The following is a 19,289-nucleotide window of genomic DNA, read 5'->3' on the forward strand; positions in this document are numbered from 1 at the left end:
AATAAACCAGTCTTAAGTTTCATGGTCTTTTTTTAGTTTACTTTGGGAACTTGTACAGGCCATTTATTCTGCCTGTTTCTCTCCTTGACTTCCTGTTTATCTTTGGAAATATCTTGAAGAATCACTATGTATTACTTGTGAAGTGCTCTATCGTCATAAGAACTTGACTAGGTAAATCTGTTATCTCTCTTCACAGTTGGCTCTATTCCTAAATTAAGATTGAAAATTTTTTTTAGTCCACCACTGCCGATCCATTTTAGCTCTCTCCCATGAAGAGGCAGTTAGGTGTAGAATTGCTTTAGAATTTATCAGTTGTTAATTGATTGCCTATTGTGTACTATACAATTTTGTTCTCAAAGTTATTTTTCAAAATAGGATTCCCTTTTATAACTATGATGAGCTGTTAGAGACCAGATTCTATGCTTTTGTTCTGTTATTTCTGTAGATACATTTATTTTCTCCTGTGAAAACAATTTTCGTAGCATGTGTAACACTTTGCCAAATATAAATACATCAAAAAACAATGAAGTATGTGAAATATTCACTTGGGGTAAGGTAGTTTTTCTGCTGTTTTATTCAGGAACTAAAGATTGAAATGTAAGCCTAGTGAGACCACTATGAAATATATTCTTCTATGTATGGATATATTAAAATAGCTTGAGACTTAATTTTCAGAGTGAGCAAAAGCTTATTTAAGTGGAAAAGAAAAGAAACATCCAACCTATAGATGAGAGTTGGAAAGTTATATAATGACATTTTAGTTTCAGTAGGAACTTTAGGGATATTTTTCTTTGTATTCTTCCCTCCGCACAATTACTGATTCTCATCAGCAAGATTAGCTCCGTTGTCAATTGATAACTTTTGTGACTTTCTAGAATGAGTCAGAATATTTTAGTAATATTTTTGTTGAACAAGGTCTATAAATATATAATTCGAAGTATTGGCTGAATTATTGGGTAATTTAGCTTGTCAGATTTTTTTTTATTATACTTTGGTCTAAATATGTTTGTATGTATTGAGGTTATATGATATTAAAATTATTTAGAAATACTGCTTTTATCTGATCTGCTTTTAGGTTCATGCATGGGAGATTTCAGACCAGTTGTTACAGATTCGACAGGATGTGGAATCATGCTATTTTGCTGCCCAGACCATGAAAATGAAGATTCAGACCTCTTTTTATGAGCTCCCCACAGACTCTCATGCTTCTTTACGGGACTCATTACTAACCCATATCCAGAACTTGAAAGACTTGTCACCTGTCATTGTAACACAGGTAAATTCTATGCTTCTCGTTAGGGAAATGCCTAAGGCCATTTGGATTTATCAAGTTAATTTTGATTGACATTACTAGGCCATGTGAAGTAATGTTAACAACTTTGTTGTACACTAATTGCTATATTCGTGGATAGAAAGTGAAATTTTAAACCTTTTATGTTAATCTTAGAGTTCATTTGATTTTAACTTAAATACCAGAAGTGAGGGAAGTGAGTATAGTTGGTCACAGGCAGCCATGTGCCCTCCCCCTCTCCCCACACTGTTAAATTGCAGATGATATAAATACTGTACTGTTCAGGGTCAGAGGTCTGCCTATAATTACCTTTAAAAAAATCTTTTCTGGACAAATTGGCTTATAAAAGTCTCACAAATGGTACAGTGAACTAGTTCATTTGGCCTTTCCCCCTTAGACAGGAAAATACGGTAGGAAGGAAAACTGGAAGCTTCAGTGAATACATACTCACATGTGTTCTCTGCCTGGCATAGAAGTGCCCTTGAAGAGGAAGGAGGCTTTTGCATAAGGCTTCAAGATGAGAAATGGAAAGAGAAGGGAAATGGCAATCCATTACTTGAGGAGTGAGTCAATGGGCTGACTTTGTCAGTAGCTTTGGCCTTTTGGCAAAGTATAATTTATCTGTCCATGAAGTTCTATGGTATTGCCAAATAAAAGTAAGTATTGATATATTCTGAGGAAAATCTACAGTCTGTTCTTTCTTTTTGGTTTTTTGTTGTTGTTGTTGTTTTGTTTTTCCTTCTTAAAGGTTACCTTTTCAATCCCAGCAATTTGTAGCTTGCCCAGAAGAGTTTACATGATATAGGTAGTTGTGGGGGTGATGGGAGGAGGGGGGTGTCAATCTTACTTGTCATATTGTTTGGAAGAAATTTAGTTTTTTTGCTTTTCAATGAATATTAATGATAACTCTATTTCTGTTCATCTGTTCTATTCATTTATTTAATCTCTCTTCTTATTCAGCTGGCTTTAGCAATAGCTGACCTTGCCCTACAGATGCCTTCCTGGAAGGGATGTGTGCAAACATTGGTGGAAAAGTAAGTTAACTTGTATTGACTGTATGCTAGCATTTGGGATTACCATTAACCTACACAGAGAAGTTTGTTAGCAATAGCTATACATTTAGACTGTTTCCCCAAACTCTTAACATAGAATTATTTATCGTTAACCTTTGCTGTGTTAAAAGAAAATCATTTAAAATTTAAATGCTACAGAAATATGTTGTGTGGGACATTAAAGACCCTTATAATTTATACATACACATATCACTTGAATTAACTGCAGCAACGTCTTTCATTGTGCCATGGATCACTCCCACTGACTGACATATCAGCAGTTCTATGAAAATATTGTCAGAATGTTTAAGATAATATTAAATTGAAAATTGTTATAAGAGTATACATTCCTACCAGTTGGGGTTTGTTTTATGTCTGTCAAAGGGACAATATTATTATTTAATACATGGAGCCTGCTACTTTGAATAAAGCATTTTCTCATGGTCTTAGCAGGATAATCTTGATATTAGCTCGCATTTTGGCATTTGGTCAGGAAATTAGTTTTGGAAAATGTAGATGTCCTTTTTACCTCCAACTACAGTGTGTCATTAAAGACTCTATGGATAGTTTATTTTTTGTTTTAAGTAAATTTTTATTAGGAAAATTAACATGCTTTTTGAAAAAAATTCTAATAGTATGGAAGCTTTCAGAGGAAAAGTGAACACCTTCCTCTCTCCATATTCCTTTATTTCATAAGTAACAACTATCAATGATTGGCTATATAGCCCTCTAGACTTTCTTTTAAGTATTTTATAATAGATAAGTACATACGTGTGTTAGTCTACGTATATCTGTGTATGTATTTGGTCACTCATATATAATATGTTTCATATACTTTTTTCACTTAATACATTGTGGGCATCTTTTCATGTTGTGGCCTGGATATCTCATTAGAATGGCTATGTATGTTCCATTGTATGACTGTAAGCTTTTTTATTCTGTTTAATTATGGAGGACCTTCATATTTTCCCAGTATGTTTGCTATTATAAAATAGCATTGCAATGCCCATCTTTGTATACTTTATATGTACATGTGATTTTTTCCGAAGAAGTAAGTTTTGGAAGTGAAATTGTGGGATCAGAGATTATGCAGGTCAAAATTTTGATTTTCAGATACCTTTCCAAAAAGTTATATCTATTTTTTTCTCTTTAATGGCAGTGAGAATGCTGCTATGTTGGCATAGGTTATTCTGATGGCTGTCGTTATCTTACATGATTGTGTTTTTTCGAACTCTAAGTAACTTATATCTCCTTTTCTTTTCCAGATATAGCAATGATGTAACCTCCCTGCCTTTTCTGCTGGAGATCCTTACAGTGTTACCTGAAGAAGTACATAGTCGTTCCTTACGAATTGGAGCTAACCGTCGTACAGAAATTATAGAAGATTTGGCCTACTACTCTAGTACAGTGGTATCTCTGTTGGTGAGTAGGTTTGAAATGCTAAGTTGCTGCCTATGGGCAAAAAACTATAGTGGTTATTTGTAATTCGTTTGCATTATTGTGAAATAGCTTTCTTTTGCAAAATTTGGTAGTGATAATACTGTCATTTATATAACACTTTACAACTAAAAAATACTTTCAGAAACTTTATTTTTTGAGCTTCTGAGAAATGTTTATGAAGGTGGTGTCATCTCCACTTTATGAATGAGAAACAGGCTTTAGAAATACAGAACTGTTAATACAGAATTTGAACTCGTGCCGTATGATCACATATTCCTTGTTCTTCCTGCTGCAAACTATCAGCTCTTGATGAAAGACCATGCTAAGAGAAGTGTGTATAAATTTACTTAAGAAAAATATCTTCTTTTAAGGATGAACTGAGATAGATTTTGGTAGGGCGGTGGTGCAAGACTTTACTTGATCTTTGAGCAATATCATAATTACAGGTTAGCTAATATTATACCATCTTTTTAAACAGACTTAAATGTAATCATGTCCTTTTCAATTAGGTGGAAACTTTAATGCTATAGACCAGGGATTGGTAAATTTATGATCCATGGTCACCTAGTTTTCTAAGTAAAATTTCACTGGAGTCATGCCCATTCACTTACACATTGTCTCTGTCCATAATTTTGGGTTAAAGTGGCAGAATTGAGTAGTTTTCACAGAGATCATGTATGGTCTGCAAAGCCTAAAATATTTACTGTCTGGCCCTTTATAGAAAGTATTTGCTGGTTCTTGAACTTAGATGATATTAAATTGATTATCTAGCCCACATTTTATTTTTAGGTCTTTATAGTCCAGCTCAATTTTCTCAATCATGTGGTTATAGTAAATTATTTTTCAGGGATTTATATCATACTGCAACATCATAGAACTTTTAATTTGAAAAAACAGAGTTTTGTTTAAAATTGTATTCAGTTTGGTATTAGAAACTCATTGAAAAATTCTTGTAAGTTAATATAGACAAAGCAAATTAGGTTCAAGCCATCTGGAGATCATACCTTTAACCTTTTAGTACATATCTTCTGTGAACATAGTGTACAGATTTTAAAAATCCAGATGAGATACTTTTCATTCTGTAGCCAGTTTTTTTAGTCATACAGCTTTATCTTTCTATTTCAGTAAATTTTTATATCACCTAGTATATACCCAGGCCAGATTCATATTTGTTAATGTTGATCATAAACTAAAAGTCGACTAGGTATTTTTTCTGCAAAGTGGATTTGGAAAAAGAAAGGATTGCAATCCGATACATGCAGACATGGTGAGCCAAATGCACGAAAATGAAGTACAAAGAAGCAGGAAGTTCTTTTCAGAGGGGAAGATGAAGTCAAGGGAGGAGCTCTTATAACCATAGAACTCTCTCCGGCTCATGGGACCAACATAGGGTGTGAGAGCTCCTCTTGCAGGCCCTCCTGATTCTTGTCTTGGGTTAAGGTCTCTGTCATAAATTTTGATATCCTATATTCTTTACAGCCTTTTTCCAAATCAATATCCAGTCTAGAACCATTCCTTGTATCAGGTTATTATGACTCTTATTTACAGTCTCTCTTCCCTTTCCTTTCTCAAAATGACATTGATTTGTTGAAGAGATTGGGCCAGTTCTATAAAATATCTTAACTTCTGAGTTTTCTGGTTGCCTTGTCTTTGTTTCATTTAGCTTGTTTTTCTGTTCTCTGTAATTCTTCTGATTGGAAGTTATATTTAAAGCAGCTCTTCTCATAAAGAGATTCTTTAGGAAAATTAAGCCTTAATGCTGTAAGGCATCTATTGAATGTGATGAATTTTCTCCTGTGCATTAATAATAGTAACAGCTATATACTATCCTTAAGAGAATTGAGAAAATAGTCACTCAAATCATGTTCTGCAGGACTTAATTCTTTCCCTGGCTGAGAAAGACTCAAAAGCTCGTTGGATTAATTTTAAAAATTAAACATTTTTGGCTGGAACACATTGCAGGTACCTCATGTGTATCTCATTGATAAATACTTTTTGGTTGATCTTCCATTAGTGATGCTAGGAGTGACTGGATTAAGATGATGACAGTCTGATTCTTGTATTTATGAAGTTTTCCACCTTGTGTTATAATGCAGTTCGTTTGATGGTAGTTTATTTTACAAATGTCCAATTCCATATCAACCTTTTGCTTAATGATTTTAAATTCTAGTTTATAATCGACTGAATTTATAATTTAGTCAATAAATGTGGTTTGCAAAATATTGTTTTATTAATTGTATAATTCATTCTACTATATGTTAGTTGGCATTCTTCTGAGTCTACTAGAAAAGCAGAATGTCTTAAGTCTTTTTTAATTTCCTGTTTTCAAATAAGAATTTGTTTTAAAGATGCCTTAAATATTACTGTGTTTTTGTTTTTGTTTTTTTCCTGGCTTTCCTTTTATGGAGTATTATGGATTTTCTTTGATTCAGGATCTCCACTAAAATCATTCTTTTGATGCTTAAAATGTTATAACTTTTAAGTGCCACTAGAGCACTTTTTTTGTTTCTTAACATAAAAGATAACTAATATTCATCTTGTGACCTCCTTGTCCCAGATCTAAAATCTTCGATTCATTTTAGTATCAGTCTGGGTCCAGTTAGACGAAAGAAACTATACAGTGATGTGTGGGAACATTTAATGTAAAGAATGAGTAATTCTAATAGATTACAGTAATGAAGGATTGTCTAATAAGAAGTAAAGTAAGCAGATACAATAAAACAAATTAATGGGGGGAAAAAACAGATACAAGGCTAAGATAGAGTTTCCAAGGAAGACGGAGAGCCAGACCCTATTGGGTAGGGCATAGCCATGGTAGAGAAGTCACTGTGGCACTGCATGCTGCTAGAAAGTCTGTCCTCTTGAACTTGCTGGAAATCCGCTTTTTAAGAAGCCCAAGAAAGCTGTTCAGGGAAGGTGTCTCACCAAAGACACTCTGTCACAAAATCACCTGGGTGTGAGAGTACCAGAGAAAGCTGCTGGACACGGCACTGCAAGAGCCGGGCAGAGGGGTGACAGAGGGGATAGTCGGGTAGATCTTGAAAAGAATGGACATCCCTTTCAAGGTATCTGTTTCAGATGAGGTTATTACAGAGCTTTAAATCTGAGGAAAGCTAGTCTTTAGTCTTCTCAGCCACTGGAAGGCAGGCTACTTCCACTGGTAAGGGAGACTCAGGAGTGACCTGGGGGTTCCAGATTATCAGTTTCATTAGTGTCCAAACAGATGTCTACATTCCAAGCTTCAGAATCCCATTTTTTACCAATTTCCTAACTTTCTCATGAGAAACTTGGTAAAATTGCAAATTCAGCTGTTTTTAATTCAGCAAGCTACACAATTCCATTTTGTGTATGAGTTTCAGCAATATCAGCCCTTTAGCTACAAAAAAATAAGAGTTTAGAGCTGTCATGGAAGCTCTCTGGTTTTCACACTGTGACTTAAGCTAGGAATTAATGGACCTGAGCTTTTCATTTTCTTTTTGTAAGCACTCAAGTGAAGTCAAAAGAATCCAGTCGACACTACTATCTTTAAAGCCATCATTACTGACACAGTGGTCAAGTGCAGCTACTTGGGCTCCCAAGACATGTGCTTGACTTAGCACTTCTTCATATTAGACAACAGGTGATAGATTGATTTGTTGTGATGAAATCTGAAAAATATATCCCTGTTGTACCTAATAAAGTCTGTAATTCTGTCATGTAGTTTATTATGTTATAGAACCCAGAGGATGAAATTAGGCCAAAATTGCCAAGAAAAATTTATTTATCTGTAATACCAGGTGCCTTTTTCATTCAGTTAATGGTTCTATTCCATCCCATTTTCTTATCAGTATTATACTTTTGTGGTCTGTTCAGATGGACCCATTCTTAAATATTGTATTAAACTTTTCAGCGTTTTTAATATTGTTCGCCTATAAGAATAGCTGAACTGAGCCTTACCTCTAATATTTTTCTCCCTTCATTTATTCTTTACCTCTACTATATTTTTACTGATGAACTCTTCTGGCAGTTATCCTTCAGCTTTTGAGGCCTTACTTTGAGAGACAGAGTTTTTAATATAGTTCTCAAAGAGGAACTGAAGGTAACTTCTTAGTTCTGAAGCTTTATATGGTGTGGTGTGGGTTTGATTTAATTAGCAGAATTTCTGCAACTACTTTTAGATGTAAGGTTTTCCTAAAATTACATCCTTATGTTGGTAGGTAGAACACACAAACAAGTTTTTTCTTTTGTAAACATGCTTTAGTAAAATTGAGATGTCATTTAGAAAGCATAAAGGCCAAGCAGTTGTGTAATGAATTTATATCAAAAGCTTCAAAGATTTAAGTGTGTATGTGTGTGTCGTTGGTTGGTTATGGTTGCCATGAACTTACCTGAATCATTTCATTTTTCCTCATTTCAATTCAATTCAGTACAATTCAAACTAATAATTATGCAGTCATGATTGCCGGATACTGCACATACAGGGAAAGCATGGCTACCTAGAAGTACAGGTGTCAGCATTTAGATCATTACAGGATGCCATGCCCCCCATGCCTCCTACACCCCATGGCAATTATGTCTCTAACCTGTTGTCTGTAAAAGTTATTTTAAAACACGTTTTGTTTAGAAAAATTTGTATTACACTTCACTTTGGAAAAATATATTACAAAAACAGTTCGCAAAGAGAAACAATGGTGAGTTTTAGTCTGACTTTTCATTTTATCTCTTTTTCTAAACTATCACATTTATGGTAGCGTCACTTTCTGTGTAATGGCATATTTGGTTGAGTATTCAAGTGCTGAAGCTGAAACATTAGCTTTTCATGTGGGAATATACAGCATGACTAACATTTCTACTCCATAGAATCAGCTGTATAGATGAGTACTACTTTAAAGACAGTTCTATTGATAAGATTCCATTAATACAGAAGTGGGATCTAAGAAAAAGTTATTTCTGAAACAATCTATCTTTGGACAAGTCTATAACCTCTCTGTACCTTAACTTCCCAGTTGAGAAAGTGGAGATATTAAAAAATACCTATCTATAGAGTTTTTGTGGGGATTAAATGAATTAAGAGTGTTGAGAACAGTCTGGCACTTGTGAAGCACTTTTTAAATGTTAAATGTTAGTATTATCATTCTTTTCATTATTACATCTGTAAGGTGACTTTAATAGTGGTTTAAATGTAAAAATTTACATCGTTTTAACTTATTTTCTTTTTTTCAGATGACCTGTGTAGAAAAAGCAGGAACAGATGAGAAAATGCTTATGAAGGTCTTTCGCTGTTTGGGAAGTTGGTTTAACTTAGGCGTTTTGGACAGTAACTTCATGGCTAACAATAAGTTACTTGCACTCCTTTTTGAGGTTTTGGTAAGTAATGGCTTTGTTTTTAAAAGGATTTCTGCCACATAGTCACAGGAACAAACCTAGGACATAACAGTGTTTTCAGATTTCTGCACAGTGATTGGAAAACATATAGTAGAAAAGCAGCAGTGTCCCTTGTTGCCAATTCCAAATTAAGGTATTAGTTTTAATACTCAAAACAGAATGTAGTTAGGTTTAATAGGAAAGCAGTCTTATATGTAGATCAGTGATTTACAAATTAAAATCCAAGTAACAAAAGAGTATTGATTTCTTGTTTTAGATACAAAGTCGTGCCTTTTAATAATGTTCATTGGTTCTTTGAGACCATTATAGATCAGAATATTATCTTTGTAGTTGAGATAATTAAACATCACGGTATGTATAGGATGGATTTGGGGATTTTGAGAGTAAGAATTAATGTCTTTTTATATGCTTTTGCATTTCTTCCTTAAACTCTGAAAGTAATAGTGCCTAGTAATTACGCATTCCTTTGTCTTGGTCGATAGGAGTGAGTGTGTGCTTATAATAAGACTAGTTTTAGAACAAGAAACAGCAGTATCTCAAGCACAAATACTGAGCAGGTCTTTGCAGATGGGAGTGACTGTGTCTCTTTCTCCTGAATGGTTTCCTTCCGTGAAAACATTTTAGTATGAAAGCTCTGTGTATAATGGTTGTATGCTGGGGCACTGTCATTTAGAAGATGGTAGCGTGATACTAGATTGATAGTGAATTAAAGGAAGAAAAGGAAAAGCACATTCTTCAAGAAGACATTTTTGGCATTATTAGTGTCTTTCTGTTATCATTCTTTCATCAGAATAAGATTCAGGATGCTAACAATCGTTTTGCTAGTGATTGTCTTTGTCTCCATGTCTGTTGATGCCCTACCTCAATAATGGTAATTTTGATTCTCTTAGAAAATTGTGTGAAGAATAGTCAATATAAGTAAATTTAAATCCCACTTTTGTTTTAAAAACTTATAAATATGTTTACATATGAATGGAAGACAGTCTAGAATACACTTTAAACTTAAAGCAGTGGTGACTTCTGGGAGTCGAGGTTGGAGTAAGAAACAAGCTAAGTACTGTGCTAGGATTATATTATCTTTTCTACTGATCCAGTGTCAAGACTCTTCTGTCAGTTAAAAGAAGAGTTTTTCTAGAATCAGTGCCAAATACATTCTCATTCTTACATTCATTCAGTTGTTCAACATTATGCCATATTTATTTTGTTTGGACCACAACTTTCTCATATAGTTTTTTCTCCTATAGTTATTTTAAAAACTTTTAAAAATTTAATACTCGATATATGCAAAAGAATAAATTTGAATGTTTATTTAACTTTTAAAATATAGTAATACAATTAATAGTTTTGAATTCACCACTTCATCTGAGTAACCTAATGAATAGTTTGCATTTGTGTGCTTTCCTATTTGTATAGCCACCCCCCTCCCTCGAGATTCTTGGTGTCCTTGTTTTTTAATATTCACAAAAGACTAATATGTGTTCACTAAATTTAACCAACCTCTCAACTGTACACTCCTGAATAGAAACCCTCTAGGCCTCCCTCTTTGAACCTTCTGATCTGCTCTAATTTGTATCAGTTGTAGGGAAACTTTTTTTTTTTTTAGTGCCTACAGGGCCTGGTCTTCCATCCAGGTACTAACCAGGCCCGACCCAGCTTAGCTTCCGAGATCAGCCGGCATCGGGCATGTTCAGGGTGGCATGGCCGTAGACTGTATCAGCTGCTCTTTAGATCTGTTGTTCAGCTATCACCCTGGGACTTCTCTTGACTATGCTTCTGGATTGGATTATCTGTTTTTGAACATTCTCAAATAAACTTCCTCAGAAGGATATGTGGGAAGTAAACTTTGAGTTTTCCCATGCTTGAGAAATATTTTTACTTTACTTTCATTCTTTCTCTATCTCCCCCTCTTTAATTTCCCCGCTTCCACCCCTAACACATGGATGTTGCCATTTCCCCTTAAGAACTGGATCTCTGAAGGCAGGGCATACCCTCCCACACGCTCGCAGCGTGCACCCAGGGCCTGGTGCACCCGGGGCCTGGCATGTGGCTCCACCTGGGGCGCAGACCCAGGACCTTCTGCTTGCAAAGCAGACTGCTAACCACTACACTATGGAGCCACTCCCTTGCTTTCATTCTTGATTGATGCTTTAACTAGTCATAGAGTTCAGTATCCTTTCCCTCAAAATTTTTAAGGCTTCTTTCGTGTACTGGCAGACATCATTGCTAATGAGAAGCTGGATAACTGTCTGATTTTTACTCCTTCCTAAGTTACCTTCTCTCTTCTCCAGAAGCTTTAAGTACCTCTTTAACCTTGATTTTCTAAAATACTACATTGTTGCGTTATGAATGGGCCCTTGATACTTGTTGGACCCTTTCATTTTAGATACTACTCAAATGTCAGAAAAAGGATGGAAAAAGTTTCCAGAGAACAAAATAGGGCAGGGAACACATGGCATTCTGTTTGGAGGGGCTAGTATGGCGGGGGTGGGGTGGGGGGACATGGATTTTAGAAGTCATGTGACCATGACCGAGATACTGAAAAGGCTAATTTGTCTGGCATATAGGAAAATAGAAATAGTGTTGGGAAAATTGGTGGATATTGTCTCGTCAAAGTCCATGACTGTCAGGCATTTAAATTACATGTTCGGAAACAGGCTAGAATTGTTTACATATTGCTTGGATTATAGCTTCCCTTTTCCTGCTATTTTCCAGCAACAGGATAAGACCTCATCCAACCTACATGAAGCTGCTTCAGACTGTGTGTGCTCAGCTCTCTATGCCATTGAGAATGTGGAGACTAACTTGCCATTAGCTATGCAACTGTTTCAAGGAGTCCTGACATTGGAGACTGCCTATCATATGGCTGTAGCACGTGAAGATTTAGACAAGTGAGTATTTAAGGCAGGAGTCCTGGGTTCACAAATATAGTCTGATATTCTTTTAAGTCACTTTTTATTATTCATCTGTGCTTTGTGATTCTTTGTGACTGTAAATATACACACAGCATCCTGAAATGCTCTTCTATTCTCATCTGAATCTAGACTGGCAAAATAGATGCAGAAGGAGAGATGAGGTGGTAATCATGGAAAGTAGTAATTTTTTGCACTTAGAACAGGTAAGGTTAGGGATGAACTTTGAAGTATCAAGTGTGATTTATGGGAATTTTATTTGAATGTTTAGTAATTGAGAATTTGAACTGACTCATGAGTCATTTGCTTATATGTGTCAGAATATATTATGTAAAGATATATGGTTGTTATGGAGATAGTGATACAGCATAGCAAATAACCACTACCTGTCTCCTGTGCCGACGATCCTTTTATTTGATTAACTGTTGGCGAGTATGTACATAACAATACCCAGATTTCTGACTTGGTGCTCTCATTCTTCTTTCATCTACAGAGTTCTGAATTACTGCCGTATTTTCACTGAACTGTGTGAAACTTTTCTTGAAAAAATTGTTTGTACTCCAGGCCAAGGTCTTGGGGACCTACGAACTCTGGAACTACTTCTTATCTGTGCAGGACATCCTCAGTATGAGGTAGTATTCATACTTTATATAATAAAGCCATCTCCAAGTTTTATGTTGCATGTTATCCATATTCCGTTGTCTGCCATCCAGCTTTTTATTAGTAGTAAATTATGGTCTTTTTAATTCATGTGTATTGGGGTTTCCTCTGTATTGGATTTAAAAAACTTATGTTCGGGCTTCTGCTTTGAATCTTTTTCTGTTTTACTTTTACCTGGTTAGCTGGGCTGACTGGTATATGTATCTCAAGAAACCAGTTAGAAAGAAAGCCTATTGCTTTTCTATTCAGCCCCCTCTCTAGCTCCAGTTGTTCTTTAGAGCTTTACTGCAAAAAAAAAAAAAAAAGCACCCCTCCACACCACATCTTAACTGTACCTCCACAAGTCTTAACATCCAAAATTTGTCTCCAAATTATGGATGAGAATGAAAAAGGGATTAGAAGGACTTAAAGAGTCTCTTTTACTCCAAAATCTGTAAGACACCCTGCCTCTTTTAAGTTTGCTAGATTTTTTTTGAAATCTCTTCATTTATTCAAGTAGTTTTACTTCCTTAGTAGTATAAGAAATAAGAAAGAACTCCCAAGTTGGGTATTGTTTTAAATAGCTCTATTTTGGATCCTTGAACAAGAAAGGATGGTATAGGGTCTGTCTTACGGAGGGCACAGTAGTCCTGTGATTCACAACTCTTTTTCTGTTATCACATAAAAGGTGATATTTATTTGCTTGATGTAATCTCATGAGGATTACTGCCGTATTTTCTAGATTCAAATGAAACGCAAAACGTTTTTGGGAGTAAGTATAGCACTACATAATAATCATCATTCCTTTAAACAGTGCCGTAAGCAAGCTGTGGATTATGTCCCAGACTTTTTCTCCCTTTTTCTCTCCCATTCAAGAAAGCAGGCAAATAAAAGTGACACAAAGTTGATATGGTCAGGGATTTGCAGATGGTTTGTCTAATTAGAGGTGTTGTAATTCCAAATATAAAATGAAATGATTTCAGAATTTGGGAAAAATGACTTTAAAAGAGACTTTCATTATTCTGCCTATCTCTAAATTTAGAATCCAGTGTACTGTTGGGGAAGTTCTAAACGAGGACTATAAGGCCAGTCATCCTAAATGGAATTTGGGCCTAACATGGGAAGTTAATTTGGGAGGATGATAATATATCTGCTAGAGAAAAGGTAGTTTCTTAACTGGTTTCACTTTTTCATTTAAAAGATAGCTTGTTTCCTATAGGGCTCATTCCATTCCTTTTTCTCTTTTAATTTAACAGGTAGTAGAAATTTCCTTTAACTTTTGGTACCGACTAGGGGAACATTTGTACAAAACTAATGATGAAGTTATTCATGGCATCTTCAAAGCTTACATTCAGAGGCTGCTTCATGCCTTAGCTCGACACTGCCAGTTGGAACCAGACCATGTAAGTTCTCTTTTCTGCTTCTTTAAATCTCAATTTTCTCCTCTTTTCAGTGCTAATTTGAAAAGGAACTTTTGAGACTAAAGCTAATGATATCTTCAGGTTTTCGGTCATTCTGTAACTTAGACTGAAGAAGTCAATACCAGTATAATGAGTAGTATTAAGCCTGTATAAAAGGAAATCAGTCCTGCTGAGACAGTATTTTTCCTGGGAGTTTACCTTAAATAATTCTGCAGAAGAGAAAAACAGCTACTTTATATACAAAGCATTATCTATAAAGGTAAAAAGTGATAAACCCATATACAACAGTATAAGAAGAATTACATCAATTATATAGCAGCTTGATATACCATTATGCAGCAGTTAAAAATAATGACTTAAAATAGTGATAGCTGGTATGCTAAATGAAAAAAAATCAGAATGTAAAATTTTATACTTTAATAGTATAAAATTTGTGACTAGATTAAAACTAACACAAAAGTGAAATATTTTGTGAGGATGTGGAGAATAACATGATTTCCCTCCTGTATATACACATTTGTGTTGATATTATTTATATCGACTTTATAATTTAAAAGAAAATACAGGAACAACAAAAAACAAACAATACAGTTAAAAAATGGGCAGAAGACCTAAACAGATACTTTTCCAAAGAGAAAATACAGATGACTCATAAACATATGAAAAGATGCTCAAGGTCACTTATCATCAGAGAAATGCAAATTAAAACCGCGATGAGGTATCACCTCACACCTGTCAGAATGGCTATCATCAATAAATCAAAAAATAACAAGTGTTGGTGAGGATGCAGAGAAAAAAGAACCCTCATCCATTGTTGGTGGGATTGCAAATTGGTATAGCCGCTATGGAAAACAGTATGGAGGTTTCTCAAAAAATTAAAAATGAATATACCTTTTGACCCAGCAATTGCACTCCTGAGTATTTATCCAAAGAAAACCAAAACAATAATTCGTAAAGATCTATGCACTCCAGTATTCATGACAGCACAATTTACAATAGCCAAAATATGGAAGCAACCAAAATGCCCATCTACAGACAATTGGATAAAGAAATTATGGTTCATATATACAATGGAATATTACTCAGCCATTAAAAAAAAAAATGAAATCCTACCATCTGCAACGACATGGATGGACCTAGAGATTATCATGCTGAGTGAAATAAGTCAGACAGAGAAAGATAAATACCATATACTTTCACTTATATGCAGAATCTAAGGAACAAAAAGAACAAATTAATCAAAAACAGACTCACAAATATAGTGGACAGTTTGGTGACGGACAGAAGATAGAGCGGGGTTGGGGAACAGGGAGAACGGGGTGAAGGGTTAAAGAAGTACAAATTAGTAGTTAATAGTTGGTCACTGGGATGGGGAGCACAGCAGAGGGAATGCAGTTAGTATTAACATGATGGCTAGGTGGAGAGCCAAGGGAGGGAGGGAGCAATTGGGGGGATCATTTTATGAACTATATTAGATGTTTAAGCAATGTACTGTGTGCTCGAAACTAATTTAAATAATTTTAAAAAAAAAATACAGAAATCTATTTGTTTAGGAGAAAATATACTAGAAATATTATAAAATAGTCCATTTAGAAACTCTTCAACCTCCATTTTTGGCTTAGTGTCTTCAAATTTTACAGCATTTATTTTATCCTTTCGGTTGTTTTGTTGATTGATTGGTTTAATCTGTGTCCTTTAACTTAGGACCTGGAGTGAGTTTTTTCATGTTGCTTAAAATTAAAACTGACGTTTTTATGTTAACGTTTTTTGAGTCATGGTATTTTGTGTCTCCACAGAACCTTAGTGATCTAGTCTAGCGGTTTTCAGCACTTTTTTTTTTTAACCGAAGAATCCTATCTTTAACTTCATCTTACTTGGAAGCCCATTATGTAAATAAAAGCAGGGCTGCTCTGGTTTAAAATTAGACTTGATCCCCGTCTTCCCTTTGTTAGTTCCTTGGCAACATTTCCCTTGCAAGTAATTCCCTACACCTGTAGGTGTATAGTGCTTTATAATTCATTATCTCATCTGAGACAGCCATCATTTTCATCATCATAATTTCTTCATCCTAAAGCAAAGAGAGTGAGCTAGATCAACAATTCTCAATAGTAATTAGGACTTTTTTTTCAGATTTTATGGTCCAAGATTCTTATACATGCTTTTAACCATCTCACAATTGGTAAGCCTTTGTTTACTCATAGGAGTATGTTAGAATAAGAAATATTTAAGAAACATGAAATGTGAATGATCTCTGTATTTTTAAATGAAAAATTTCAATAAGCAAAGGTGAAATGATTTTATAGTAAATATCTGTATACCTACTACCTTAATTCTACCATTAAAATTTTATAATACTTGTTTTATTATATAGCTGTTCACCTATTTAAAATTCTTTTTGAAGTCTAAAATTCTATTCTGTATCAAGTTTGTTTTAATGGCTGGTTTTAGTAGATCTTGAACCATAAAGCTTCAGAGGCTTGTTTAGTACTAAAAAGCTAGATCTTACCAAGCTTATTAACTCTTAAATTACCACATCTTCTAGGTCATTTCCCATCCCTACCACTTGGAAATGAAAAAAAAAAATGAAGTCATAGAGTTTCTTATAGTAAAGCTGGTAGAGAATAGGTTGTACTGACTTGACATACCCTAAAAGTTTGGGAGATGTTCTATAGTAAAATGTCCTTATGATTTAGGTGACTTATCTTTTGTTCATTGGGATTGGACTGCTTAATGGCTTTTTCTTCTTTATTCTTGATTTTTTAGAGGTCAGTGAAAGTCTCAGGAAGTTTAAAATAAATGTTATCTGATTTGAAATTTCAGGAGGGGGTTCCTGAGGAGACTGATGACTTTGGCGAGTTTCGGATGAGGGTATCAGACCTGGTGAAAGACTTGATTTTCCTGATTGGGTCTATGGAGTGTTTTGCTCAGGTAAGCCCATTTGGAGATTCTTACCAGTTTTAATAATCATTTTAATTGTATTCACTTCTGTGTCTTCTGTAAATGTTCCATCTTTTTCTTCAGTCTCAATGGCTACGTAGGATAATAGATATGCAGGTGCCTAGCACACTGCCTGGCATATAGTAGCTCTGTTTATTTACTATCTTAAAAACTAATTGCAGTCTGTGGATGGTTCAGTTATGGTTTGCTCTATGACTCTTGCTAATGAGAGCTGTTCCACTTGTTTAGTTGGAGTGGAAGATCGTAGATAAACTTTAAAGCCCCCAGGATACTTGTAGGGAATTTGGACCTAGCCAGGAAAAATAGCAAGTTTTTCTGCTTTAATGATTATGTACCAACTCCTGGCAACTCTTTTAGTTATTTGGCATTTCCTTTGTCCACACTTACGGTTAGATTCCTGTGCAGTTTCATCCCAGAGGTGACTATACTAGAGTAGAAGATTCATAGTCCTGTGGTTTTCCTGACAATCAGTGAGTAACACTTTACCTCATAAGGTCGCAATCATCACCATTCCACATCACTTAACATAAGCATAATTTCAAGTGGTTTTCATATTGCTCAATCATGCTCTGGGCTCTGAAATACTAGTTTTGATGCTTTATCAACAATACTGAACTAACTTAATTTTTTTGTAACCCAACCATTTTGTATATTTTGAGGCATAATCTGATTTAGAAAGTTAATAAAATTATAACTTTTCCTTTATATTAAGCAAAATATGTTTACAGACGTAACTACAGAGGGTTGGGGATTCTCAGAAAACAGGTTCAGATGAACTGTGTTCAGATTTCAGCTCTTTTTCTCACTAGCTTTGTGGCTTTGAGCAAATTAACTTATTCTTCTCTAGGCCTCAGTATACAGATTTACATAAATCATCAATATTGTCCAGGATGTATTCTGTGGGATACCAGTCTCATGAGATATTCTTTGGCAAAAAAAGATTCTATTATCAATTAAAATTGGGAAACTACTTAAATAGTGGATTAAAGGCTCTGTGAAGTCCTATAACAGAATAATTTTGTCTTACTTAGCAGTTTCTGTTATTCGACTACTGAAATCCTATTTAGACTAATGCCCAGTCACATTCCATAGATGAATATCCCTGGGAAATTTCTGGATATCTCTGAATATTCTGCTTGATCTTCCCCCCACCCCCTGGCTTAGACATGGTATTGTGAATAGGTGCTTTTAGACAGTTACTTTTTAGGAATTTAATCTATACTATTAGTGTTGATGCAGAGTAGTCAAAAAAACAATAGAAATGTAAAGCTAATATATAGAGAGAGGATTTACATTGTATCTCAATTCTAAGTGTATTTATGTATTTATCAGGTATTATTAGGATCAGGAAAAGACACTCATGTAATATGTTTTGTTTTTTCCGTAATAATCATTTTTGGGGGCAGACAATAATCTTGGTATACTCTTGGGAACCTAAATGGGTTTATTTCAAAAATTAAATTAGTAGTTACTTATGGATTAATAATTAGCGAAGCTGTGAAAATAATGTTCTCCCCTGGCTCCAAGAGACAATTGATTTTTAGATTTAGAAACAAGGGGCTGGATTTATTTTAACTTAACAGGATTTTTTGTTTTATTTGTTTTGGAATTCTATTCTGTTTTCCTTTTAATGGATCCGTAATCCACCTCTTCTTCTCTAGTTATATTCTACTCTGAAAGAAGGCAACCCACCCTGGGAGGTGACAGAAGCGGTTCTCTTTATCATGGCTGCTATAGCAAAGAGTGTTGATCCGTGAGTGTCTAATAAGTCTTTTGCTGGGAACTCTAAATATCAAAGGAAGGAAAATTACACCATTTTTCTCATGCGGTATATATTTGGAAACTCTTAGAACTTCTGTAATTTCTGTCTAGTCTTCTGACTTCCAGATCTAGTCCAGAGTAGCATGCACTGCTAATATCTATGTTTTAACCACATTTCCTAGAGTTAAAATTATTTTGTTCTTGATGCTAGGAAAAGAATGCTGATTTATTTTTCCAATTGAGGATCCTTTGTGAAAGTTGGTATAATCAAAAACATTGTTCTCCTTTTTTCTGTCTTAGATAATTATTTGTGAATTTCAGAGAGGCAAGACATAGGCACTGTTTTACCTAAAAGAGTAGCAAAATCTAAAGGGCAGTTATTATTTTTGTCATTGAGAAATTTTAAATTATTAGAATTTGATTTCTAATTGCTTGGCATAGAAATTCTGATTAT

General features: G+C 34.7%; 1 protein-coding gene across 4 annotated transcripts in view; it reads left to right on the top strand.

The window, feature by feature from the left end:
• The window catches only part of TNPO3 (transportin 3), a 70,680-nt gene that overhangs the window by 25,496 nt on the left and 25,895 nt on the right, over positions 1 to 19,289 (top strand). For 3 of the 4 annotated variants that reach the window (XM_039860938.1, XM_039860940.1, XM_039860941.1), the window contains exons 2-10: positions 1,076 to 1,276; positions 2,252 to 2,325; positions 3,609 to 3,765; positions 8,986 to 9,129; positions 11,860 to 12,035; positions 12,550 to 12,688; positions 13,952 to 14,098; positions 16,937 to 17,044; positions 18,736 to 18,827. In XM_039860938.1, coding sequence (XP_039716872.1) covers positions 1,076 to 1,276; positions 2,252 to 2,325; positions 3,609 to 3,765; positions 8,986 to 9,129; positions 11,860 to 12,035; positions 12,550 to 12,688; positions 13,952 to 14,098; positions 16,937 to 17,044; positions 18,736 to 18,827 — 1,238 coding nt within the window. Of the gene's footprint in view, positions 1 to 1,075; positions 1,277 to 1,764; positions 1,948 to 2,251; positions 2,326 to 3,608; positions 3,766 to 8,985; positions 9,130 to 11,859; positions 12,036 to 12,549; positions 12,689 to 13,951; positions 14,099 to 16,936; positions 17,045 to 18,735; positions 18,828 to 19,289 lie in introns of those variants that run through there. The other variant, XM_039860942.1, reaches the window with a different exon arrangement.

The sequence above is a fragment of the Pteropus medius genome, unplaced genomic scaffold, assembly GCF_902729225.1.
Source record: "Pteropus medius unplaced genomic scaffold, Ma_sr-lr_union100, whole genome shotgun sequence".
Taxonomy (NCBI): domain Eukaryota; kingdom Metazoa; phylum Chordata; class Mammalia; order Chiroptera; family Pteropodidae; genus Pteropus; species Pteropus medius.